Source organism: Neovison vison, chromosome 3, assembly GCF_020171115.1.
Source record: "Neovison vison isolate M4711 chromosome 3, ASM_NN_V1, whole genome shotgun sequence".
In the NCBI taxonomy this organism is placed as follows: Eukaryota; Metazoa; Chordata; class Mammalia; order Carnivora; family Mustelidae; genus Neogale; species Neogale vison.
Genome location: NC_058093.1, coordinates 9,304,385 through 9,331,474, shown reverse-complemented (window position 1 = coordinate 9,331,474; position 27,090 = coordinate 9,304,385). Strand labels below are relative to the sequence as shown.

At 41.0% G+C, this 27,090-nt stretch overlaps 1 protein-coding gene across 5 annotated transcripts in view; it reads left to right on the top strand.

The window, feature by feature from the left end:
- Positions 1 to 27,090, top strand: part of ANKRD44 (ankyrin repeat domain 44) — a 321,175-nt gene that overhangs the window by 257,025 nt on the left and 37,060 nt on the right. For all 5 annotated transcript variants that reach the window (XM_044241217.1, XM_044241214.1, XM_044241216.1 and 2 more), the window contains exon 17: positions 22,641 to 22,712. In XM_044241217.1, the coding sequence (XP_044097152.1) occupies positions 22,641 to 22,712 (72 nt within the window). The remainder of the gene's footprint in view (positions 1 to 22,640; positions 22,713 to 27,090) is intronic.

Sequence of the window (27,090 nt, the reverse complement as noted above, 5' to 3'; positions counted from 1 at the left end):
ATGACGCAGTGTATGTCCTCAAGGGGGAAAATCCAGGGTCCAAATTTGACAACTATTGTTGTACTATTGTACAACAAATGAAGGTAGCTTAATTTCAAGTGGGTCAAGCTAAAGGGTCAGAAGCCATTTTTTTTATAAAGATTTTATTTATTTATTTGACAGACAGAGATCACAAGTAGGCAGAGAGAGAGGGGGAAGCAGGCTCTCTGCTGAGCAGAGAGCCCAGTGCGGGGCTCGAACCCAGGACCCTGAGATCATGACCTGAGCTGAAGGCAGAAGCTTAACCCACTGAGCCACCCAGGCCTCCCAGAAGCCATTTTTTGAAAGGAACGCTGAATTTTCTTCAGGTCCATATCAGGGGCACACTGACATACTTGAAATTAAGCATTGTATCTTATTTTTAAGTTTTTAAAATTAAAATTAATGTACAATATTTTATTAGATTCAAGTAGACAACATTGCGATTTGACATTTATATACATTACAAAACAATCACCATGATAAGTCTAGTTACCATCTGTTACCATACCAAGTTATTATAATGTTTAAACAGGGCTCCATCCAAATGAGATTTTCTCATAGTTTTCAGAGCATGCATATAAAGTGCTTTTTAAATGTGACTCTTATTGAACAAAGCCTTGTTAAAACAAGAGCAAAGTCATTCTGATCCATAATTGGGAGCAACAGGGAAAAAAATTTCACAAGATTATAGATTTCTTTTAAGCTGATCTTCAGAGTGGCATAAAGTTACACAACACTTTCAAGTTTTCTTTCATTAGTAGGGATGAGGTACTAGGATAAATGCATGGTAATGCAAAAACCTAATTTTAGTCCATAATTTCATCTGTCCTCTTACACTCTTTATTGACGATATCAGCAGGCAGTGAGACTGGTCACTGAGAATCATGGAAACCTGTGCGATATTCTTTGCCACATTAAATACCCCGCCTCTCGCACCTTCTGTTCTGAGAGCTAATTAACAGTTAAAAAGAAAAGACAACAGATGGGAAAGGAACCATAGATGCTCCCAAACTGGTAAAAAGGAGTCTCTGAATACCATGAGTGAAATGGCTCTGTTAGCCTGTCTGGTAGCCTGAATTCACACACTTTAGTATGTTTTAAATGATGGACACCATTTGCTGAAGATGCTTCATTCTTGACATCAGCTGAACATGACTTTTAGAATTGCTGGGTTTATGAAACTTAAGGGGAAATAAAATAGTTGAGGATCTGAATTCAGAACTCTTTAAAATTCATGAGCTATCCCCGGGCTCTCTGGTTTGTGACAGGGGGTTATATTTTGTATTGTGGGTAGGTAGGAAGCAAGGTACACGGGTTCCCCAACAGACTGGTAGTTATTTACATGTGTGTTCTGGAGGCCAGAAAGGGGTTTTGGCTTTGGTTTTGGTTTTGGTTTTGATTTTGGTAATGGACAGAGGAACCTTGCTTTGGGAGGATGCGTGGGGAGGGATGGGAATAGGAATAGGAATCCTACAGACGGGGTCCTTCCTTCTCTCCCAAGAATGTTGGCTGCCCTGGGAGGAACGGGTCAATATTTTGTGTTCAGTGATAGCCAAAGGACAGGAGAACAGGAGTCAGGCTCGGTTGGGTGGATGACCTAACATCTCACAGAAAGAAACTCTAGAAGGGCTGTCTTTGCCAAAATGGCAGCCTGCAAGCTGGGGCCCAACAGCCCCTTCGTGTTTTGGGGCGCCTGGGTGGCTCAGTGGGTTGGGCCGCTGCCTTCGGCTCGGGTCATGATCTCAGGGTCCTGGGATCGAGCCCCGCATCGGGCTCTCTGCTCAGCAGGGAGCCTCCTTCCTCCTCTCTCTCTGCCTGCCTCTCTGCCTACTTGTGATCTCTGTCGGATAAATAAATAAAATCTTTAAAAAAAAAAAAAAGAGTTAGTTTTCAAGGGTAGAGTGTGTGGCTAAAGGTGAGTCCACAGTGGAAAGACCCATACAAGAAACCACTTTCTAAATTGACACACACAAAAAATCAGGCTTTAGAGCATTGTAGTTTCCCTCTACTAAAGAGAAGAAAATTCTGTTACAATTTTTTGTATGTTTTATCTTCTATAAATCTACAACCGTATTTTCTTAATGTCTGTACCGCTAAAATAACTATGGCATAACAGTCAATTTTACATAAATGAAAAGATGATTTTATGAAATGAAACTGTGAGCTTTGAGGGAAATAGTTCTTTGAATTATCGTATTTAAATGAAATGAAGTGAAATGAAATGAGTGTGCTCTTGCTTTCGGTCGTAAATGCTCTGTGCTCCCTTTTGTATTTCATTTTCTTCTGCAGTGAGATTTATTTCTGAAGCGAGGTGAGGTGGGGGATGAGAGCGGGGTCTGCCTCTCGAGCTGCAGGTGATCTGAGATTTTAAGTCCCACCGGCATGTGGCTGGGTGAGGCTCCGCGTCCAGGAACTGCTGAGTTCTGCTGAGGATCTAAGCAGGGAAGGAGGCCGGGAAGAGAAGAGATGGTGCACTGTGGGTTCTCCCTGAAGGGTGCTGAGTGAACTTGGTCCACTAAGGCAGGCTCTTTTAGAACGGGGGCAAGAAGAAGGGCTGTGTTAGTATCTTGCCACTCCTATGGGCTCCTGGGAGAAAATGAGCAGGTGCAAGCCATAAGGCCTTCAGTCCATGTGAAAAGGGCTTGGCCATTCCCATGATGCTCCGGATACAGCAGACACTTGAAGAGAGGAGAGGAGCCCATGATTCCTCAGTTCAGGGCCTGAAGAGTTTCTTGGAGATGTGGTAGAATTGATTTTCTCACCTTGGGATAGCATAGCTCTGTCTGCCAAGTTCCTTTGGAAGGAGGGGAAGGCACCTTCCCATGTTCTCTTTAGCGTTCTCCGGAATAGTCCGTTGTTAGACAACATTGAGGGGAGGAGACTGCTACAGACATTTCCAAAGGATATTAAGGCTTTCAGGGTCTTGCATTGGAGCTGACAGGGAGCCTGGGTGGCTCAGTCGTTTAAGCATCTGCCTTTGGTTTGGGTCATGATCCCAGGATCGAGTCTTGCATCAGGCTCCCTGCTCCGGGCCGGCTGGGGGGTGGGGTCTGCTTCTCCCTCTGCCCCTCACCCTGCTCATACTCTCTCAAATAAATCGATAAAAATCTTAAAAAAACAAAGATTGGAGCAGATGGGTGGTATCAAGGTCTACTTCTCAATAAACTTAAAACAAGTCTCATAAAAAGGAAGGAGGATTGTGTGTTAAATTTTTTTTTTAAAACTCATTAAGTAATGTTGGAACTGGTAAGATGCTAAAGCTTATTCAAGGATCATTTGAGGAACAGAGCATTTATAGGCAGTTTAATGAAATAATGTTAGAATAAGATTGCTAGGTTAGTTACAAAACCGGTTAATGTCCTGAAGAGCAGCAGGCTGTAAGCTCTGGAGTTATCTTTCTACCACACAGAGATAATGTGCGTTTCTGCTGGAACAAATCTATAATTAACACATGTGACTTCATAAAGACTGGGCTCTTAATTAACATTATACTAAAAAGTTCATCCTTGAGTGGGCTTGTTAAAACACTGCATTGTTATGATTTTAAAAGGAGTAATCCTCTTTGCCTTGTTTATAAGTTTTGGATCATTTTCCTTAACAGTAGGGAATCTGTCAAATCCGTCTAGATATTCTTACCCTTTTTCCTAGGCTCATGTTACCCACATATGGTAACACCTGTGCTTGATTAACACAGACCCTTTGCCTTTGTCTTCCTCTCCCCTGCACGCACAGAGACACAGGCACATAGACACACCCACGCACCCATACATGTGATGCAGGGATCCAAAGAGAAAAAGGGAATCCGGTGATTCTTCCACTGATGAAATACACCAACGTGCTGAATTCACTGCTGATATAGGAGAGTGAACTTAACTTTTGAATTACTCTGCAAAACTCAGGAGGCAAGTATGGTCCAGGTTAATTCCTTTACCATGAATACCAAGGGAATAGCCAAGGTTTTTTGTTGTACAAAAATTTCCTTGCAGCATCTCTTGGCAGATCCAAGAGGATGTTGAGGACTCAAAATCATATCCTACTAGATAACATTTTTTTTTAAAGATTTTATTTATTTATTTGAGAGACAGAGAGAGAGCGCACACTAGTGAGATGGGGGGAGGGGCAGAGGAGCCACTAGCTCCCCGCTAGTGCCAAGCAGGGAGCCCAGTGTGGGACTCTATCTCAGGACCCTGGGGTCGTGACCTGAGCCAAGATCAGGAGTTGGAGACTTAGCCGACTGAGCCACCCAGGAGCCCCATATTCTAGTAGGTCTATTAAGGGTGCCCCCAAGGCAGCAGCAACCACAACATATAGTTTGTGTCTGAGGTCGGTGCTTCTGAAATTGGCTGGTGGCCGCAGCCTCCTTGCGTTCCCTCAGAGGTTTTCACAGGGACCCCTTTCAGCCATCTCTCTTTTCTGTCTCCAAGACATAAACATTCCTTCCCTCTTTTGGCTCACACCCACACAAATTATGAAACCAAATTCAGTTATAGGAAACTATGGCGCCGAAGAGAATAGTTTCCTTATTAAGGTGAATCATGCCTTCTGATTCTATTTAACCCAGATGTGGTCATTTTATCTTTTTATTTTACTTGGGGAAAAATTGAATATAAGAGTTCTGAGAATTAGTTAAACAGTTTAAGACCAAAGCTACCATGGAACCTCCAGAATAATGTGGGAGCACTTTGAGGAGACTTTTTTTTGCCTTTGGGGGGGCTTCTGCGGTTATTCTTTGCAAGTTGTGCCATTGGTTAAAACCCCTGCCGCCTCCATAATCAGTTTTGGCTTCTTCTAGTCTTGGGTCAGTCCTTGTGTTTTCAGTAACCAGGATCCCTTATCCCTAAAGATAGTGTCTTTTTTTTTTTTTTTTCACAAGTTATTCTTAATACTCTTCTGCATCTGAAATGCCTATGGCAAGATTAAAAGAATCATACTGTTTTATTATTTCAAAAACACATTATTTGGCTAGATTATTTTCTAGATGGATTGAAATATTTACAACCTGAGAATGTGTTTTCAATTCTCTTACTAGTATGTCTTCTTCTTTGTAGTACTGGTCCATCAATCACATCAAAATTTCATTTGATATTAGTTTCTTTAGTTCCTCATGATAGAAGGACAGAGGATCTCCTCATGATGAGTTGTACCACCACCTAGGAACAGTAAACTGACATTGTAATGTAGAAAGATATTTTTATCCTGGAGCATTTTTCATTACAGGCCTGTATTCTGTAAAGGGTAAAGTTTGTTTCTTTATTTTGCTGATTGGTTCATTGGTTTTATAAATGTAGCAATGAATATGTCATTTAACTTATTTAATAGAGGCAAAAATGCACCCAAAATATAAGATACCAGCAAGGTTTTGGATAGTCCAACAACGTCCAAACAGGCAAGGAAATGTGCTGTCACCCTGTGATTAATTCCGATAATTCTCTCTTGTTCTTTTATCAGATTTAAATTAAACTCAACAAACATTTGTTGAATGCCTGCCTCATGGTATTGATGGTCCCTGCCCCTAAGGAATTTGCAATTTAATGGCCACAAAGAAATGCACTCAACCAACATTGATACTGGCCAGAATGGTACTCTTTCTTTAATAAAAAGATATACTGGTCATGGCCATGAAAACATTGACTCATTAAATTTTGACTGGATTCCATCCAGAGTATAACCAAAGAGACCTTGGAAATAATCTGGCTCAACCATCTTATTTTTATTTTTTTATTATGTTTAATTAGCCACATATATAGTACATCAGTTTTTTTTTGTGATGTTCAGTTAGCCAACATGTATCATTAGTTTTTGATGTAGTGTTCAGCGATTCATTAATTGCATGTAACACCCAGTACTCATCACACATCTTATTTTTTTTAAAAGAGTTTATTCATTTATTATTCATTTATTTATTCACAAGTATGCAGAGGCCAGCAAGGGGTGGGGGTTAGGGAACAGGTTCCCCGCTGAGCAGAGAGCCCGAAGCAGGGCTCGATCCTAGGACCCTGGGATCATGACCTGAGCTAAAGACAGAGGCTTTAACCCACTGAGCCACTCAGGCGCCCCTCCCATCTTATTTTTAAATAAACATTTATTTTATTCTTTATTAGAATAATACATTTTTGTTATAGAAAGTTTAGAATATGTAGGAAAGTGGAAACAAGAAATCAAACACACGAAGTCCCACCACCCCAAAACAATCATCACTAACCTTTTGGTAAACAGTTGAATCTTGAACTATGGGAGGGTTAGGGAGGCTGACATCTGAGTATAACTTTTTCCAGTTAATTCCAATTAGTTAGCATTCAGTGTTGTATTAGTTTTAGGTTTAATATAGTGATCCAACACTTGCATACATCACCCGGTGCTCATCAAGACAGTGTACTCCTTAATTCCCATCACCCATTTAACCCACCCCCCAGCACCCTCCCCTTTAGTAACCCTCCATTGTTCTCTGTTTCTTGAGTTGCCTCTCTCTCTCTCTCTCTCATTTCCCCTTTGCTTATTTGTTTTGTGAAAATCTGAGTATATCTTTTTTTTTTTTAAAGATTTTATTTATTTGACAGAGAGAGATCACAAGTAGGCAGAGAGGCAGGCAGAGAGAGAGAGGGGAGAAAGCAGGTTCCCTGCGGAGCAGAGAGCCCGACGTGGGGCTCGATCCCAGAACCCTGGGATCACGACCCGAGCCGATGGTGGAGGCTTTAACCCACTGAGCCACCCAAGCGCCCCTGAGTATATCTTTTGACTCCCCCAAAACTTGACTACTACTGTTGATCAGAGACCTTACTGATAACATCAATCAACACATATTTTGTGTGTTATTGGTATTATATACTGTATTTTTATAATAAAGTAAGAAAAAGAAAATGTTATTAAGAAAATCATTAGAAAGACAAAACACATTTACAAGTATTGTAAAAGATCTGCTCCTAAGTGGACCCATGTGGTTCAAAACCATGTTGTTCAAGGATCAGTTGTGTTTCATTTTAGTCTTCTCACATATTTTATTTTTTACACATATGAGATAATATTAAGTATATGATTTATATGTTGATTTTTCCATGAAATATTATGACATAATTCTTTTCCCAACACTATTAAGAACTCAGTAAACATTTTTTCATCTAAATAATACTCAATTATTGGATAAACCATAACTTTGAACTTCTTCTACTATTTAGGTTGCTTACACTGTTTTAACTATTGAATGGCTTTGGCTTAAAACTTTCTCAGGGTAAAAATCTCTGAAGTAGATTTACAGGTCAACGTATATGAACATTTTTAAGGCTTTTGCAAGACAGTTTTGAACACCACACATTTTATATCTTGCATTTGACTTTATCTTTGCAGCAGGTTTCATTAGCCTTCTTTATACATACTAGAGGCTCTTCTGCCTTTTAATTGGCAAGGAAATCACCAGGAACTGAATACACACTGGAGGGAGGAGATAAGCAGAGTAATCAAAATCAGCTCCAAAGAAAAAATGGAAACTTAATCTATCTAAGCTTCCAGTAGCATAAAGTTTCATAGACCTTGACTTACCCAAGTGAAGAAAGTTAATGGTTCCTTACTTGTGGAATTGAGGGAGGAGGCAGAAATTAGATTAGATTCATACCTTTCTAGATACCATTGGGTTTCTGATAATTGTGGTTAGTAACAATTTCAAGCAACAGAGCTTTTTCTAATAGCTTGTGAGGGAGGCTGAGCAGACTCATGAGAAACAGATAGCCACTGCTATCTGATGTGCCATCATGGGGAAGCTACTTTATTTTAGGCTAGACTCAAAGGCCTGAGGTTCATGGGGGTCCAGTGTGGCCTGGAACATCATATTTATTCTGAGACTGAAAGATCTGTGGGATCCCTGAGCTCTGTTCTGGGCTCCTGGGATCTACTAAGTAGAGGGTATTGACGCAGGCTGGTGGTCTGGAACTTCTGCAGACCCAGCCCCCATTCTGGACCAAGCCAGAGCCAGGTCACCACACAGTTGACTCAGGAGTGGCCCTGAGGTTGCCCAAATAGCATTTTATTCTCAAACACAGACAAGTGGAATGTGAAATAGGATTTCTGACGGAGGTGCCAACTTTCCAGGGGCCTTGGCCAGCCTCCAACCCTTCACAGCCTTGAAGACTTATAATGTCCTCTCAGTCCTCACTACTGAAAGATAAATAAATCCATTTTTAAAACTTTCTTCAGAGCACCTCCTTTACATGGTCCCCGCAGATATTTTCTGATTGGTTTTCTAGCTCCTCCAATCCCTCCTACCTTGTGGAAACTTGCTGGTCATCAGAATCTAACCAGAACCTGCAAGAGGGTTAGCCCGCAGACCCACTGGCCACAGATTTCCGTTCTTATAGTCTGAGCCATATTTGCTTTCTGCTTTCTTAAAAAGCACACTTAAAAACGGGTTTAGATCAGCTTGAGATCTCTGAGATCTCTGAAGTTTTTCCTGCCATGTTTTCAAATAGCCAGTGATCATCTAAACTATTTAAAAAGCTTGGGTTTCCAGCTCAAGTATAATATTGATCTGTGCCCTCACAATTTTGAATGATAAGATTACTGTTTTGTTAACCCAGCAGCCAGTTGGCTTACCGTTAAGTTCATGTTTATTCTTGATTTTGTTATCACAGATTCGTTTTGTAGAGAAAGAAGCTTAAACTTGGCCATTACCCTTGTGGCTTTTAAATCCAAGACATGGAGCTATTCGATATGTGAGCCTTCCCATCCTATACAAACACCGCCCAGATTCAGAAAATGTCCTATAAATTGCTATAAACTCAAATGTAGTCATTTTCTTGGGCTTGACAAAATTCTAGAGCATCCCAACTATGTCTCCCTTGAAACAGAGTTTTCATTTCGCAGATAAGACAGTTGAAAAGTTTACTTGTTCTCTTCCTGGTTCTTCAGCATCTGTCTTTACTAGTCAGTGGGGGTTAGAAGTAGCTTTAATCCCAAACCTTTTGTTTTGTTTACCCGGGAAAGTCTTGGCAAATACAAGGTGACAGGAGGAGACTGGGGGAAGAAGTGAGATCTTGATCTCAAGTAGTTCTCGACTCTTCATACAGGCTTCATAAATGAATGAACAATTGAGAAAAGAAGTATTTCTGGGATTTTAGACATGACAAGGAATAAAATTAAGTAGTCCTGATAAAGACTTTATTAAAGCATCCATGTTAATAGATAATTTAAGCAGAGGACCAAGTTGATCCTTGGAACAAACGCAAAATTCTTATTTTTCCAGTAGAAGCCTATGGCACCATATTGGATATGTACGTTGAATTTGTGCAGGTAATTCGATGTGAAAACTAGTCTGTGGATACATAGACTGTGTAAATGTTGATGATAAGCATGAGGATGTATTAATTGGAAATAGTCTTAAAGGAGAGAGAGTTTTAATTCATCTGCTTTTATGTTGTACATATGAGATTGTATGCTTTGATTTATAACCACAGGCTCTCCGTGCAGAACTCATTGCTTCTTATGATGCAGCCCTCAGAGCAGAACTCAACACCCCTTCTCTCCCCAGATCTGTTTGCTTCTTAGACAAAGCATCACCATTCACCCTGTTACCAAAGCTGGAAAACTGGGCGTCGCCCTTGACTGCACCCTAACTCCTTCCGCCACTCTTCAATCAATGAATGGTGTCCACCCTACCTTCTAAACTATGAGTTTCATGTGGGTGGGGACCATTTGAAACCGAAAATTTCAGTCCCTAGCACAATGCTGAAACAATAATTATGGAATGAATGAACAAAGGAGTGATTGAAATGCATGAATGCACCTACTTCCTTCCATTAACACTGCCTTTTCTGCAGTTCAGGCCACCGTCAGGCCTCACCAGCTCAATAATTCACAGTTTACAAATTCTAGAGTTGAACTATCCTAACTCATCTCCCCGTTTCTGGGGTGGTAATCCTCACCCCAACACCACAACAGTTCATTCTCCACACTGTGTCCAGAGAGATTTTTATAATACCCAAGAATCTTGTCACGATCGTTCCTCTTCTCTGCTTAAAGCACTTCAGTGACTTTGAATAATCATCCTGATTTGATGTCCTGGTTTACAGCTCTCGTCCTGGCACAGTCATCCCTCTCAGAAACGTCCTGGACTGGACAAGAACGATATAATCACTCTATACCAAATCTATTTTCTGCTTATGTATGTTTCCAACCTCCCATTGTGCTACTCATGCTTTCCTCACCCCTGCATACTACTCTAGCCTTATTAAACTGAAAGTTTTAAAATTTTTTTGTACTCACTGCTCTCACATGCTCTTCCTTCTGCCTGGAAATCCCTCTCTCTCTATGCCTGGCTGGCCCCTATAATCCAGGTCTCGGGCTAGACCTTCCTTGACAGAGAGTCTCTCTGACCCCCCAGGTTATGTCAGGCACCTCTCCTGCTCCCATAACATCCTGCATCCTAGCTCCCATTGTTTTCATTACCTATTAATTTCCATGGGTTCCCCATTAGCCTCCAGGCTCACTCAGCTCAGCAGGAACATCTGCCCCCTGCACAGTTGAATCCTGGTGCCTAATCCGGGGTCCCGCACAGAGATAACACTCGGCAAATATTTGGTAAATAAACGATAGAAGTAAAATATCGCATGCTATTAGAATGATCAAAGTATGTGTGTGGAAAAATCTTATTTCATAATAAATCTTATGGAAACATGCCTAGTTTGTGGCTAGAAACAGTATTTCGTCTTCTTGTCTCTGTTCATCATGTTTGTGATAATGGTGGAAATGAGCCTGTGTTCCTTTGATTGAAAGTTCATTCTAGGACAGGATTTGCTGTCAGTACACACTATCAATTCCAGGAAGTTTTGCAGGTGATAATGTTGCAAAACAAAGCAAAGAACAGCTGCTTTCTAGCCTTTTCAAGCAGTTAGGGCTACTTGTATTTCAACTATGCTCAGTAGATTGGTTTTAAATTTGTTTGCTTTGAAGTTAAAATTAAATTTAGTCTCATTAGTCTAACTTATCCTAGATTGTTTAAGTTCCAAATTCTATTCTCACACTCACAAAAACAAACATAAAATGCCTTATGCTTCTGATAAAATTATTTGCATTATATTCTTTGCAAACTTAAAAGCATGTGTTCTTAGATGGTAAATTTTATGCTGCTATTTGATCTACCAGAGAATCCAAGCATTTTGTTCCACATGGATTGACTAGAAAGGAGTTCTGGACCTGGGGGCGGGGGGGAGGCGGTCCATGAATATCATTTTATTGAAAGAAAGCAAGGTTAATAGCTTTTATTTTTTTCCCCTGATAGAAATAGCTTTAATGTTTTTTCTGATTACAAAAACAATACATAGTTACTGCAAAAAAAAAAAAAATGAGGAAAGAGAAAGAAGAAAAAAAAATTCATCCGTAATCCCACTCTTAGGTTATTGTACTAAACATTTTAGGGTAGGGATTTCTAGGCTTTTTCTCTGCATCTGTTATCACATTAGTATAGATTTTTTAAAAAATGGAAATGCTACTACTATTCCACATATATTGCTTTTAAAAATGTTTTTTTCTACTTAAGAAGTTTGGGACTTTCCAGGATAAAAATGGATAGAGTGGATTTTAGGAAGTTTTGCTTTCTGGTGCATTGAGTGATGTAATTTCCCCTTCGCTCCCCCATTAAGAAAACTGCTACGGTAAACTCCATTACTCTTTGAATCAATCAGGTTTCATTTGAAGGAAACAGAAACAAAGCTAGCTATTTTAAGCAGAAAAAAATGTGATTTTTAAAAAGTAGATATTTACAAGATTGGTGGGTTGTCTAGAAGAGGAAACACTAAGGTGATCCTCCAGAAATGAGGCTGAACTCTGAGCTTGGGCGAGCCGGTCGGTTGCCCCTTCCCCATAGTCAGGGTGCAGGGAATCAGAAAATAATCACCAGAAGAGCTTTCTATGGGCATATCATCCTGGCTGTTGGGTGGGGACACACTTGTCAGTGCCACCACTGTTGGTCCTAGAGCCCCACAGCATCTGCTTGATCCGTACTGCCAAGAGCAGATTCCCGATGTCCCTGTGTCTGACTACTCCACCCTCACTAGGGTGGGAGCCTGCACCCCGGGAGCTGAAAGACAAAGTCTTCACAGCTGTACCCATCGTCAGAAATCACAGAGATGTCCTCTGCTCGTGTCTGTTGTCAGCATTTCAGGGTAGTGCGTCTCCTTGGTGGATCTTAAGATACATCTGGAACCTACTTCAGGAGAGTCTAGGAAACAGTTCATAACTGTGTAGCTTCTACAGTCCAAGCCCACTGGTTAGGAAGGCAGAGGGGATATTGAGTACTGCCACATTCATCACCCATCACTGCTTTAGGTGTTCGGTTTTTGTTCTTTTTGGATACTTCACTACGCAAAGAAGAATTTAAAGGCAACATAAAGAGGGATAATTTATCTCAATGGCTGACTACACCACTCTTATTTATTTATTTACTTAGAAACTTTATTTATGTAAGCTTTTCAAAAATTTGATTCTAATATAGTTGACATACAGCGTTATATTAATTTCAGGTGTACAATATAGTGATTCAGCAGTTCTGCACATTACTCAGTGCTCATCGAGATAAGTGTACTCTTATGCCCTTTCTCCTGTTTCACCCATCCCCCACTCACTCCCCTGTGGTAACCATCAGTTTGTTTTCTGGATTTAAGAGTCTGTTTTTTTGTTTGTCTCTTGTTTTCTTTGTTCATTTGTTTTGTTTCTTAAAATCCACATATAAGTAAAATTATATGGCATTTGTCTTTCTCTGACTAACTTATTTCACTTAGCATTATAGTCTCTAGATCCATTCATGTTGTTGCAAATGCCAAGATTTCATTCTTTTTTATGGCCGAGTAATATTCCATTGTCTATATATACACCACATCTTCTTTATCTATTCGTCTGTTGATGGAAACTTAGGCTGCTTCCATGTCTTGACTATTGTAAATAATGCTGTGATGAACATAAGGGTGCACATTCCTTTCAAATTAGTGTTTTCATTTTCATATTCTCTGGGTAGGTACCGGTAGTGGAATTACTGGATCACATTGTAACTCTGTTTTTAGTTTTTGAGCAGCCTCCATATTGTCTTCCACAGTAGCTATACCAGTTGGCACTCCCACCAACAGTACACAGGGGTTCATTTTTCTCCATATCATCAACACTTGTTTTTTCTTGTGTTTTTGGTTTTAGCCATTCTGACAGGTGTGAGGTGATACCTTATTGTGGTTTTGATTTGCACTTCACTTATTATGAGTAATATTGAGCATTGTTTTATGTGTTGGCCATCTGGAGGTCTTCTTTGGAGAAATGTCTGTTCATGTCTTCTGCATATTTTTTGGTTGGATTGTTTGGGGGTTTTTTTGGTGTTGAGTTGTGTAAGTTCTTTACATATTTTGGATACTAAGCCTTTATCAGATACGTTATTTGCAAATCCCTTCTTCCATTTAGTTGGTTGTCTTCTTATTTTATTGACTGTTTCCTTTGCTGTGCAGAAGCACAGCAGTTATTTTGGTGTTGTTCTCATAGTTTATTTTTATTTATTTATTTATTTATTTGTCAGAGAGAGAGAGAGAGCGAGCAAGCACAGGCAGAGTGGCAGGCAGAGTCAGATAGTTTATTTTTGATTCTGTTTCTCCTGCCTTATGAGACATATCTAGAAAAGTGTTGCTATGACTGATGTCAGAACAATTACTGATTATGCTGTCTTCTAGACTTTTTTGGTTTCAGGTCTCATGTTTAGGTCCTTAATCCATTTTGAATTTATTTTTGTGTGTCATGTAAGAAAGTGGTCCAGTTTCATTCTTTCACATGTAGCTGTCCAGTTTTCCCAACATCATTTTTTGAAGAGACTATCTTTTTCCCATTGCATATTCTTGCCTCCTTTGTTAAAAATTAATCAACCATGTAATCATGAGTTTGTTTTTTGGTTCTCTATTCCATTCCATTGATCTGTGTATCTGTTTTTGTGCCAGCACCATACTATTTGGATTACTACAGCTTTGTAGTATATCTTGAAATCTGTGATTGTGATACCTCCGGTTTTGTTCTTTTTGAAGATTGCTTTAGCTATCTGGGCTCTTTTGTGGTTCTATACAAATTCTGGGTTTCTTTGTTCTAGTTCAGTGAAAAATGCTGTTGGTGTTTTGATATGGAGCACATTGAATGTGTAGATTGCTTTGGGTGCTACGAACATTTTAAAATATTTGTTCTTCCAATCCATGAGCATGGCATATCTTTCCATTTGTTTGTGTCACCTTCAGTTTCTTTCATCAGTATTGTATAGTTTTCATAGTACAGCTCTTTTACATCCTTGGTTAAGTCTATTCCTAGGTATTTTATCCTTTTTGGTGCAATTATAAATAGGATTGTTCTCTTAATTTCTTTTTCTGCTACTTTATTATTAGTGTATAGAAATGCAACAGATTTCTATATGTTGATTTTTATCCTGCAACCTTGCTGAATTCATTTATCAATTCTAGCAAGGTTTTTTTTTTTTTGGTAGAATCTTTAGGGCTTTCCATATATAGTATCATGTCATCTGCAAAGACTGAAAGTTTAATTTCTTCCTTACCAGTTTGGATGCCTTTCATTTCTTTTTCTTGTCTTATTGCTGTGGCTAGGAATTCTAGTACTATGCTGAATACAAATGATGAAAGTGGACATCTTTGTCTTGTTCCTAAGATTAGGAGAAAATCTCTCAGTTTTCCCCCCACTAAGTATGATGGTAGCTGTAGCTTTTTCATGTGTGGCCTTTATTTTGTTGAGGTATGTTCCCTCTAAACCTGCTTTGTTGAGGGTTTTTATCATGAATGGATGTTGTACTTTGTAAAATGATTTTTTTGCATTTATTGAAATGATTATATTGACTTATCCTTTGTCTTATTGATGTGATGTATCCCATTGATTGATTTCTGAATAGTGAACCACACTTGTATCCCAGGAATAAGTCCCACTTGATTATGGTGAATGATTTTTTTAAAGATTTTGTTTATTTGACAGAGAGAAAGATACAGCGAGAGAGGGAACGCAAGCAGAGGAAGTGGGAGAGGGAGAAGCACGCTCCCTGCTGGGAGCCCGATTTGGGGCTTGATCCCAGGATCCTGGGATCATGACCTGAGCCAAAGGCAGATACTTAATGACTGAACCACCCAGGCACCCCTTGAATGATTTTTTAAAAAATGTATTATTGTATTCTGTTTGCAGTGTTTTGTTGAGGATTTTTGCATCTATATTCATCGGAGATGTTGGCGTGTAGTTCTCCCTTTTTTAAAGTGTTTTCATCTGGTTTTGGTATCAGGATAATTTTGGCCCCGTAGATTGAATTTGGAAGCCTTCCTTCCTCTTCTGCTTTTTATAATACTTTGAGAAGAATAGGTATTGCTTCTTCTTTAAGTGTTTAGTAGAATTTGCCTGTGAAGCCATCTGCTTCACAAAAAAAACCCGTTGGGAGTTTTTTTTTTTATTATTACTGTTTTGTTTTCATTGCTGCTAATTGGTCTGTTCAAATTATCTATTTCTTCCTGATTCAGTTTCAAGAGGTTAAATGTTTCTAGCAATTTATTCATTTCTTCTAGATTGTCTAGTTTGTTGGCATATAGGTTTTTATAATATTCTCTTATAATTGTTTGTATCTGTACTATCAATTGTTATTTCTTCCCTTTCATTTGATTTTGTTTATTTGAGTCCTCTCTCTCTCTCTTTTCTTTTTTTTAGATGAGTCTGGCTAAAGGTTATTAGTTTTGTTGATCTTCTCAAAGAGCCATCTCCTTGTTTCATTGATCTGTTTTGTTTTATTTTCAGTTTCTATTTCATTTATTTCTGCTCTAATCTTTATTACTTCTTTCTGTCTCGTGATTTGTGGTTTGGTTTATTCTTTTTCTAGCTCCTTTAGGGGTAACATTAGTTTGTTTATTTGAGAAAAAAATTTTCTTGCTTCTTGGGGTAGGCCTGTTTTGCTATAAACTTCTCTCTTACAACAGTTTTTGCTGTGTCCCAAAGATTTTGGACAATTATATTTCATTTACTGCCATGGTTTTTTTTTAATTTCCTCTTTGATTTTTGGCTGACCCATTCATTGTTTAGTAGCATGTTATTTAAAATCCATGTATTTGTGTTCTTTCCAGAATTTTTTCTTATGGTTGATTCTTAGTTTCTTAGCACTATGGTCAGAAAAGATGCATGGTATGACTTTAGTCTTTTTGAATTTGTTGAGACTTGTGTTGTGGCCTAGTATGCGATCCATTCTGGAGAATGTTTTATACGCACTTGAAAAGATGTTATATATGTTTTATACGCACTTGAAAAGAATGTGTATTCTGCTGTCTTAGGATGGAGTGTTCTGAATAGATCCATCTACTCCAGTGTATCATTCAGAGCCACTGTTTCCTTGATGATTTTCTGTCAGATGGTCTATCCATTAATGTGAGTGGGGTGGTAATGTCCCCTACTCTTATTGTATTATTGTCAGTTACTTCCTTTATGTTTGTTATTAGCTGCTTTATGTATATGGATGCTTCCATGTTGAGTGCATAAAATATTTATAGTTGTTACATCTTCCTGTTGGATCATTCCCTTTATGATCATAGAGTTTCTTTCTTTGTCCCCTGTTACAGTCTTTGTTTTAAAGTCTACTTTGTCTGATGTAAGTACTGCTACCCTGGCTTTCTTTTCACTTACATTTGCATGATAAATGCCTTTCTATACCTTTACTTTCAATCTGTAATGAGTCTTATAGGCAACATATAGATGGGTCTTACTTTTTATCCATTCTCTCGACCCATGTCTTTTGATTGGAACATTTAGTCCATTTATATTCAAAGGAGTTAATTCTTTTAGATTTTATTTATTTACTTGAGAGAGAGCGTGCTTGAGCATGAGTTGGGGGGAGAGGCAGAGGGAGAGGGAGAAGCAGAATCCCCCACTGAGCAGGAAGCCTAATGTGGGGCTGGATGCCAAGACTCTGGGATCATGACCTGAGACAAAGGCAGACACTTAACAGACTGAGTCACCCAGGCGCCCTTCAAAGTAGTTGTTGGCAGGGATGTGCTTATTGCTGTCTCACTACTTGTTTTATGGTTGTTTTGTAGTTTTCCTCTGTTGCTTTCTTCTCTTGCTTGTTTTTTTCCATGGTTTGCTGGATTTCTTTAGTGATATACTTGGATTCATTTCTTTTGGTTTTTTGTTTTGTTTTGTTTTTGTTTTTGTTTCGTTTTTGTCTATCCGTTGGTAGTTTTTGATTTGTTGTTACCAGGTTTATACATAACCTACGCATGTAGCAGTGCATATTAAGTTGAGGACTGCTTAAGTTTGAACCCATTGTTTACTCCCCTTCCCACCTCCATATTTTAGATATATGGTATCATACCTGACATCCTTTTATTTTATGATCCCTTGACTGATTTTTATAATATAGCTAACTCACTGCTTTTGTGCCTCCTACTTTTCTTCTACTTCTGGTTTTTCCTTTGCATTCAAAAAGTCCCTTTAGGGGCTGTAGGGCCTTTGGCTCAGTTGGTTAACTATCTGACACCTGATTTAGGCTCAGGTTGTGAGCTCAGGATGGTGGGATTGAGCCCCGAGTCAGGCTCAGTGCTGAGTGTGGATCCTGCTTGGGATTCTTCCTCTCCCTTTGCCCTTCCCCACTGCTTGTGCACACACATGTGTGATCTTTCTTCTAAAAAAAAAAGTCCCCTTTAACATTTCTCATAGGGCTAGTTTAGTGGTGATGCATTCCTTTAACTTTTGTTTGACTGAGAAACAACTCTTTATTCTATTCTGAATGATAGCCTTGCTGGGTAGAGTATTCTTGGTTGGTGTGTGTGTGTGTGTGTGTGTGTGTGTGTTTTCCCTTCAGAACTTTGACTATATCATACCATTCCCTTCTGGCCTGCAAAGTGTCTACTGAAAACTCCACTGATAGACTAACGGGGCTTCCCTTTTATATAACTGCTTTCTATTCTCTTGTTGCTTTTAAAATTCCCTTTTTCACTACTTTGCACCATTTTAATTGCTATGTGTCTTGCTGTGAACCTCCTTGGGTAGATTTTTATTGGGGAATCTTTGTGATTCCTGGATCTGGATTTCTGTTTCCTTCCCCAGATTCAGGAAGTTTTCAGACATTATTTCTTCAGATAAATTTTCTGCCCCCTTTCCTATCTCTTCTTCTGGGGTTCCTATAATGTGAATGCTATCATACTTGATGATGTTACTGAATTCCTTAAGTCTGTGTTTATTTTTATTATTATTCTCTCTCCTGTTCATTTTGATTGTTTTCCATTACTCTGTCGTCTGGGTCACTGACTATTCTTCTGCTCCCTCTAGTCTACTATTTATTTCATCTAGGAAATGCTTAATTTCAGTTATTGAGTTCATCATCATCCAAGTGACTCTTTTTTTGTTTTCTCTTTGTTGAGTGTCTCACTGAGGTCCTCCACTCTTTTTTCAAGTCTAGTAAGTATCTTTATGACCATTACTTTAAATTCTCTATCAAGTATATTACTTCTTTCCATTTGGATTTGCTCCCTTGCTGTGATTTTGTTCAGTTCTTTCATTTGGGACATATTCTTCTGTCTCCTCATTTTTGTCTAACTCCCTGTGTGTGTTTCTATGTCCTAGGAAAGTCCCCTAAATCCCCTGCTCTTGAAAATAGTGGCCCTATGAAGAAGAGATCCAATAGTGCCCTGCAGTGCAAAATCCCCTGTTTACCAGAACCTGGTGCTTTGGGGTATCTCCTGTGCATGTTGTGTGCACCCCACTATTGTGATCGGGCTGCTTTTGCCTTCAGTGCAGTCATTTCTGATAGCTCTCATTGTTTTGTGGCAAGGTTTGGTCCCTGTGTTATCAGTGGGCCAGACTTGGGCTTGAGTTGGGTCAGAACAAAGGCTTGCCAGAGATGCAGTAGCACCAAACTGCAGGGCATTTTTCCCTGTGTTGTCTCCTGAGAAGCTTTTGTTGCTGAGCAGGGCTCACAGATCTGATGTCTGCTCCCAGCCCAGCACTGGAGCCACAGTAGACTGGTGTGTGTCATTATCCTCCCTTCTCCCCAGGGAAGGAGTCACTCTGATGTAGCACTGCTTCCTGTCAGGGCTGCTTGCACACCACCAGGCTTGTGGCACCACTTTGGACGGGCTCTGGCCAAGGACATATTGAAGGGGGCAGGTGTGGAGAAGCACACTAGGCCAGGGGTACTGTTAGCAAGGTAGGTGGAAAGTGTTGGTCAGTGTGTCTAGGCTAGGGGACAAGTGAGGATAATGATACCTGCCAACTCTTTTTTTCTTAGAATAGTCTCCTAAAAATTCCTGACCCCCTAGCACATGTTGTGATATTAGTAAATAAATCTTCTTTGCATATATCCCAGGCATTTTTTATTTATTTTATTTTATTTTTTAAAATTTTATTTATTTATTTGACAGACAGAGATTACAAGTAGGCAGAGAGGCAGTCAGAGAGAGGAGGAAGCAGGCTCCCTGCTGAGCAGAGAGCCCGATGCGGGGCTCGATCCCAGGACCCTGGGATCATGACCTGAGCTGAAGGCAGAGGCTTTAACCTACTGAGCCACCCAGGCACCCTCCCAGGCATTTTTTAAACTGCTGCTTCTGTGCTGCCTCTCTGGGCTCTTTGTTGTGCTGTCCCTCTAAAGGCAGGACTCCACTTCCTGTCACCCTCCTGGCTCTCCTAGAGCTGAGCTCACTGAATTTTAAAGTTCCAGGTGGTAAGCCCCACTGTTCATAAGAACTCAAGAAATTAGACCCCCCTATTTTCAAAGCCAAATGTTATGGGGATTTATCTTCCCTGTGCAGGCTCCTGTGCCTGGGGTGCTTGGTGTAAGGGTCTGTTTCTCACCCTTCTCTGTGCCCCCATTGTTCCTCTCTTCCTCCAGCAGTCCAGCAGGTCCATTTAGCTCCCAACCACATTTATGCCTTTCCCACCCTCTTTGATGTGGCCTTTTCTCTATGCACAGCTGTGGAGAGTCTGTTCCTCCAATCTTTGAATTGTTTTCTGGGTTATTTACTCTGATATGGGTGTTATCTAGTTGTATCTGGATGAGGTGAGCCTCCAAACTTCCCACTCTGCCGTTTTCCCCTAAAGTCCCTGTCCCACTTCGATTTATTTAACACATCTCTGTTGCTGTCTTTTTTTCTAATTTTTTTTTTTCATAGAAACAGTGTTTTGTTAAAGTGCTCTTCACAGAGTCACTAATAGTCATGTGTTGCCAAACCCAGGGGTCAATTCTCAGGGCTCATTTTACTTGACCTTTTAGGACTTCTGACATGGTTACTCATTATCTCATTGAAACTCTTTCATCATTTGGTTTCCAGACCTCACACTTCCTGGTGTTCCTTCTAGTTCATCTGCTCAGTCTGTCTCCCTGCTCTCTCCCCCTCATCATTCCAAGTCTCTCCTCATTTCTTATCTCTGTTTACTTTACTCATCTCCTCTAATCCTGTGGCTTTAAATACCTGAACTCCACACCCATGTACCCAACAGCTGTTTGGTTGGTATGCACTTTTGAATATTTTAAAAACATCTCAGACTTAACATTTACAAAACACTTACCATTTCCAAAACCAAACTCTCATTCTTTCCCACAGTGTCTTCCACCTTTGGTCTTTTCCATCTCAGTTCATGGAACTTCTGTCCTTCCATTTGCATAAGACAAAATCCTAGAAGTCATTCTTGACTTCCATCTTTTTTTTACATTCATATTCAATCAATCCATCAGGAAATCCTATTGATTCTACCTCTTAAAATATCTACAATCCAACTACTTCTCTCCAACCCCACTGCTCTCCACTGCTTTAAGCCACTGTTATTTCTCTCTTGGGCTATTGCCTCAGGTTCTCTCTGCCCTCCCTAGAGCATAAAAGTTAGAACATGTCATCCCTCTGCTCAAAACACTACACTGAGGGACACCTGGGTGGCTCAGTGGGTTAAGCCTCTGCCTTCTGCTCGGGTCATGATCCCAGGATCCTGGGATCGAGGTCCGCATTGGGCTTTCTGCTCATTGGGGAGCCTGCTTCCCTGTCTCTCTCTTCCTGCCTCTCTCTATATATATCAAATAAATAAATAAAATCTTTTAAAAATCTTTAAAAAAAAAAAAACACTACACTGAAATTCCATCTCAGGATGAAAAGTCAAAATTCTTAGAACAATCCAGAATGCTCTTGATGACATTCCCACACCCTGCATCACCATCCCTCTGGTTTCCTTTCCTATCATTCTCGTCTTGGCTCACTCTCCTCCAGCATCCTGGATGTTCTTAAGCATGCTTATTCCATAGAGACGTGGCAGCTGCTGGCCTCTCTGCTTGGAAAACTCCTCCCCCAGATGTCCACAAGGCTCTCTCATCACCCTCAAGACTTTTCTCAGCCCGCAAGCCCTTCCCTGATCATCCTGTTGAATTGCAAACTGACCTCCCCTCTGGCTCTCTGAACCCTCCTGGTTTTATTTTTCTCCACAGCACATACCATTTTCTTTTTTTTTTTTTTTTTTAAAGATTTTTTATTTATTTATTTGAGAGAGAGAGACAGTGAGAGAGAGCATGAGCAAGGAGAAGGTCAGAGAGCGAAGCAGACTCCCCATGGAGCTGGGAGCCCGATGTGGGACTCGATCCCGGGACTCCAGGATCACGCCCTGAGCCGAAGGCAGTCGTCCAACCAACTGCGCCACCCAGGCGTCCCCACATACCATTTTCTAATTAACTGCATTACTTCTTTCTTTTATTGCCTACTCTGTCTCCCCCCTGAAGAAAATGGATATTGTAATATTATTTATTATTGAATCTTCAGTGTCTAGGTACATTGGTGATCATTCATCAAATAGTCATTGAAGAACTTTCTTTATACATGCATCATCGTGCACTAGTCTAATTATTTATTAGGAATTAATTCCTAGGGTCAAATTTATGCACAAATTGCCCAGAAAGGTTTTAGCTATTTGTTCCTTCAAAGAGTTCATGAGAATGTCTTTTTCCGGATACCTTCACCAGCATCATACCCTGGTCACACTATCCTTTCTGTTCCTTCCACTCACCATGTTTGTCCCCCGCTTTGTCCTCCTCCAGAATACTCTCCTGCCACATTTTTACTTGGTTTAATTCTTCATGGTATTTAGGTCTTAACTTTAATTGTCACTTCCTTGGAGAGGATTCCCTGATCATCAGCTGTTAAGTAACTTCTCAGTTGTTTTTCTATGATTTCCCTCCCTAGAATGTAAGCTCCATGAGAACAGGAGACTTCTATGTTTCTTCCAACACTATCGCCAGTAAATGTGTGTTTGATAATGGAATACACACTAGGTATTAAAATTTTTCAGTACTATGATCTGCTGGGTGAAAAGTGGATTAAACATGAATTATTTTCCTGGATTGGTGAGGCTGAGCATCTTTCAAGTATGACAGCCTTTTTCTCATCAGCAAATCCTGAGATGATAGAAGTTGAAAGGTTCAGTTAGAGTATTTGTTTTAGATAGGCTATGTCCAATTTCTTGTTTCAGATGTGTTGCAGCAGGTTTCTTATATTGCTAAGAAGTATCGTGTTTTACATTATTGAAGCCTCTTTGGCATTGACATCAACATTCGTATCCATAAAGGCAGATTTCTTCTGCAAATTTCTCACGTACACGTTTTCTTTTTGTCTTCACAGCTTTTAGAAAGAACCAACCATGGCTTTGAAGACTCGGACTCCGGTGCTACCAAGAGTCCACTCCACTTAGCTGTAAGTGAGATGCCGTGGGTGGCTTCCTCTGCTACAAATAGAATCTAGGTGTTCCCAGAACTAGGCTGCTCTTAAAATGATAGTGTAGTAACACAGTAAGAACTAATAATGAAAACAGTACATGGGTAAAGGCACAGGCTGCAGAGAGAAAGACTGACTCAAATTCCAATCCCAACTTCACCCACTGGTGACCTCAGACACATTACTTACCCCATCTGGGCCCCAGTTTCCCCAACTTTCAAATGATGGCAAAATAAAAGAGACAATTTTCTTAGAGCCTTTACCACAGTGTATTTAATAAATTATTATTATTATTTTTAAAGATTTCATTTATTTGTTTGATAGAGATCACAAGTAGACAGAGAGGCAGGCAGAGAGATGGGGGGAAGCAGGCTCCCCACTGAGCAGAGACCCTGACGCAGGGCTCGATCCCAGGACCCTGAGATCATGATCCGAGCCAAAGGCAGAGGCTCAACCCACTGAGCCATCCAGGAGCCCCTTAATAAATTATTACTATACATTTTAACAGCCTTTATAATTATTACTATCTAATAGTTCACTTTAGAACATTGAGGAAATTTGAAGAACACATTTTGGTGTTTTTTTTTTTAAACCTGTAACACAGGTGTTTGTTTGTTTGTTTAAGATTTTATTTATTTATTTGACACACAGAGATCACAAGTAGGCAGAAAGGCAGACAGAGAGAGAGGATGAAGCAGGCTCCCCACCGAGCAGAGAGCCCAAAGCGGGGCTCGATCCCAGGACCCTGGGATCATGACCTGAGCTGAAGGCAGAGGCTTTAACCCACTGAGCCACCCAGGCGCCCTGTAAAGATCTGATTGTAGCCAACAGTACACAAGTCTACAGCCTACCACAAAATCAAACAAATTCCACAGTTAAAAATTGTGAGCTATTTAAACATAAACTTGTGAAAGCGAGGTGAGCGGATGCATAAATGCAACTCGACTTTTCCTGCTTGCGCTTGAAATCAGGGTTTTGTAGGAGGGATGAGGCTATGATTCTTGTACTGGCTGAGACCTCAGAGTGGGGAGGAAGACCGAGCCTGTCACCAGCAGAGCTTCCTCCTCGCATCCCTGACTGAAGGGAAACGCAGCAGCGCAGAGCGAGGATCCCCAAACTCTCCACGGGGGTGACCGAGCCGGCAGACTCACGCACCCCTTTCTCTCAGCCGGTGTCCTGCTAGCAGTCGGTAATCACCAGCTCTTCTCTAGAAGCCTCCGGGACGGGCAGCCCCACCCAGCAACAGCAGCTCCCCTGTAGAAGGTGCTGCAGCAACATGGGGCCTCAAGTCCACGGCCACAGCGATGGCGTCTGGGCGTATCTGGAGGCTGAATTCTAAGAAGAGCAGAAAAGGACCGGGTCTCTAAGTTGAACTATTGGGACTTTCCCTTAATACCATCCAGCATTAGCACTTCTCACTGTCACTCTGATGAAAAACTGAGATGAGATTTTGTAGAACAGAGGGGAGTGTTTTGTCGATGGGCACATGGAAGTAGTCACACAAGGCGAGGGCATGACCCCACCCCAGCAGGACTGGGATGAGCTGATCACACCGCATGGAGCCCCGGCTTCGCTGGCCGTCTCCCCACACGGTCGCCAGCACCCCTGTTGATCCCGGTCACCATCCTTGGCCACACCCACCAACACATCCACCACACACACACACACACACACACACACACACACACACTGAGTCCGGTGAAATTAGGCTAAAATGTGCATCCGTCTTTGTTCCGGAGATGGACTTAGACTGGGGGAGGCGGATGGATGGTGGATATTTGCATGTATAAAGCTTCATGCCCCTTGGCTCTCAATACAGGTTGCCCTAAAGGTTGCTCCCTAAAATCTCTGCACAACCATCTTCTGCCCCTGGGGAAGGTCCCCCAAATCGGCGGGTTCACATACAGCATTAGCTGCCTCGAGAGAGGACTGTTTCGGGGATCTCAGACAGAATTCACATGCCCTTTATCAGTGGGGTCACTGGCTAGTAATCTGAGAGGAGAATTTCTTAGCTTCCCCCAAATTCTGCCATCTCTAATTTTTTTTTCTGAAAATTATTGTTGGGTACTTACCGTGTGTCAGTTGCTCTGCTAAGATCTGGGGTTTCTGGTCTCATAAAGAGAAGGTAGCGTGTTTTCAGTGGAGAGAACTGGGCATTTGGCGCTTCTGCTGCTGGCAGGTGCCTGAGAAGTACACCCAGAGAGGAGGTCCCAGCCCCCAGTCTTCCCGTGAACAACTCACCAGACATGGTTTTCCCACCTGTAAATTTAAAGGAGTAAGTTAAAGACTCCAAACCCTGTCTAATTTGTAAATTTATTTAATTGTTTTTTGTGGTATCTTGGCCAGATACCTGACCCTTGTGTCTCAGTTTCCTCACCCATGACATGAGGAGAACCGCAGTACCTCTGTCAGAGGGCCATTGTGGAGGTGACACAAGTCAGTGCACGTCAGGCGGCTAGAACAGTGCCTGGCAACAGGTGCAGTCGGCTACCCTCATCCTCACTAACGCCGACGTATCCATCTCGCGTTTAACACACGCTGACCGTGTGTGCTGAGCGCTTGTTCTGGCAGCTGGAGAGGTTCCTGTAAATAACAACCAGCCTCTGTCCTTGCAGGGTTTCTAGTCTAGGAGGGAAATAGGCAAGGAGATCTGTAACATGACGGGCGGTAGGAGGTGCTGCCCGTGCTACGGACGGGACAGTAAGACGCACCGAGATGGCAAGGGAGGCTCGACTTGGTGTAGCATAGAATCTCACATCTGGACGAGACCTGAAGAGCTACCCGTGTTGGTATCTGACAGAGGAGTGTTCTGGGCAGACATGCAGAGTCCCTGGGGTAAGGGCAGGCTCTGGTCCCAGAGCAGCAGAGTAGGGAAGGGACAGTGGTAGGAATGCAGGGTGACAAGTTGTGGAGGGGTTGGAGAGTCAGGGGAGGGCCTCCCGCTCCATTGTAAGAATTTCAACTTTTTTTTTTTAAAGATTTTATTTATTTATTTGACAGACAGAGATCACAAGTAGGCAGAGAGGCAGGCAGAGAGAGAGGAAGCAGGCTCCCCACCGAGCAGGGAGCCTGATGCGGGGCTCGATCCCAGGACCCCGAGACCATGACCTGAGCTGAAGGCAGAGGCTTAACCCACTGAGCTACCCAGGAGCCCCAGAATTTCAACTTTTATGTGGAGCAAATTAGAAAAGCATTTGGAGGAATTTGAGGAGACAGATGATATGAGATGACTTCTGTTTGAAAGGATCACTTAAGCTTCTGTGTTGAGTTTACATCATGAGGGAACAAACACAGAAGCCAGACAACCAGGAAGTGATGCTGATGTTGATGTTGACGTTGATGATGGCGATGACTTTGACCAGGCTGATAGCAGTGGGTTAATTCTAAAACTATGTTATTCTTGCCCTCTAAATGCTAAAGCCTTTTAAAAAATTATTATTTGCTTCAAGAACCTTGCAAGTATGCCCGTCACCCTCTCCAGGGGCCTTGGTGGCATTTAGCTTGATAAAAACCCAAAGCACATTATTTCTTCCATGGATGAATTCTAGGAATGAAATAGAACCAGATGCCCCCAAACCTGACCTGCCTTGAGTTACCATTTCCTGGCTGAGTGATCCAAGTCTCCAGGGTTATCAACCCAGCAAATTTCATAAACATTTCCTCCACTTGAAAAAATTAAATCAAGAAGCAAGGTTATGCAAATGAAAGGGTCCAGCTGTCAAGATTCCAGATGGACCCATTGTTTTGTGGACTCTGTTGAGATCCCAGATTCTTTCTCCTCATTGCCTCTGTACCTATCTGAAAAGTTCAAAGAATTAATTGTATTTAAGACATATTTAAGTTACCTAACAATATATTTTTTAAGAAAGATTTTTCAGGAAAGCAAAGTTAGAATATTTGATTGCTTACCTCTGTAAAGGTTTAAACTGGCTTGACTATTGAAAGCCAGACTATTCCCCACTTTCTGAACGAACATGTTTGTTCTTTTCTATGATTACCTCCTCATTTCATTATTTCCGAAATTATTGGTGAAACTACCTTTTAATTAGCTAGTTTAGAATGTAAATAGAAAGAGAAATAGGGCAATTTTCATCATGTACTGCTGACACAAGAAAGGTCTCCTTTCCTGCCTACCTGAGCCTCCTCAAAGAGTTTAAAGCGTCACTGTATACTTTGGTGTATACTCCAAGAACCATATACCTGTCCAAAGACAGAATCATGCATTGAACCCTAACTAGCATTTCATATCGCTTGGTCCTTTGTCTACAGGGTTGAGCTCTCAAGTGTGGCAGTAAGTGAAGTTCTTGTCTAATCAAAGTTACTTTCATTATCTCCCTAAAATTGCCCTTAAAGTTGA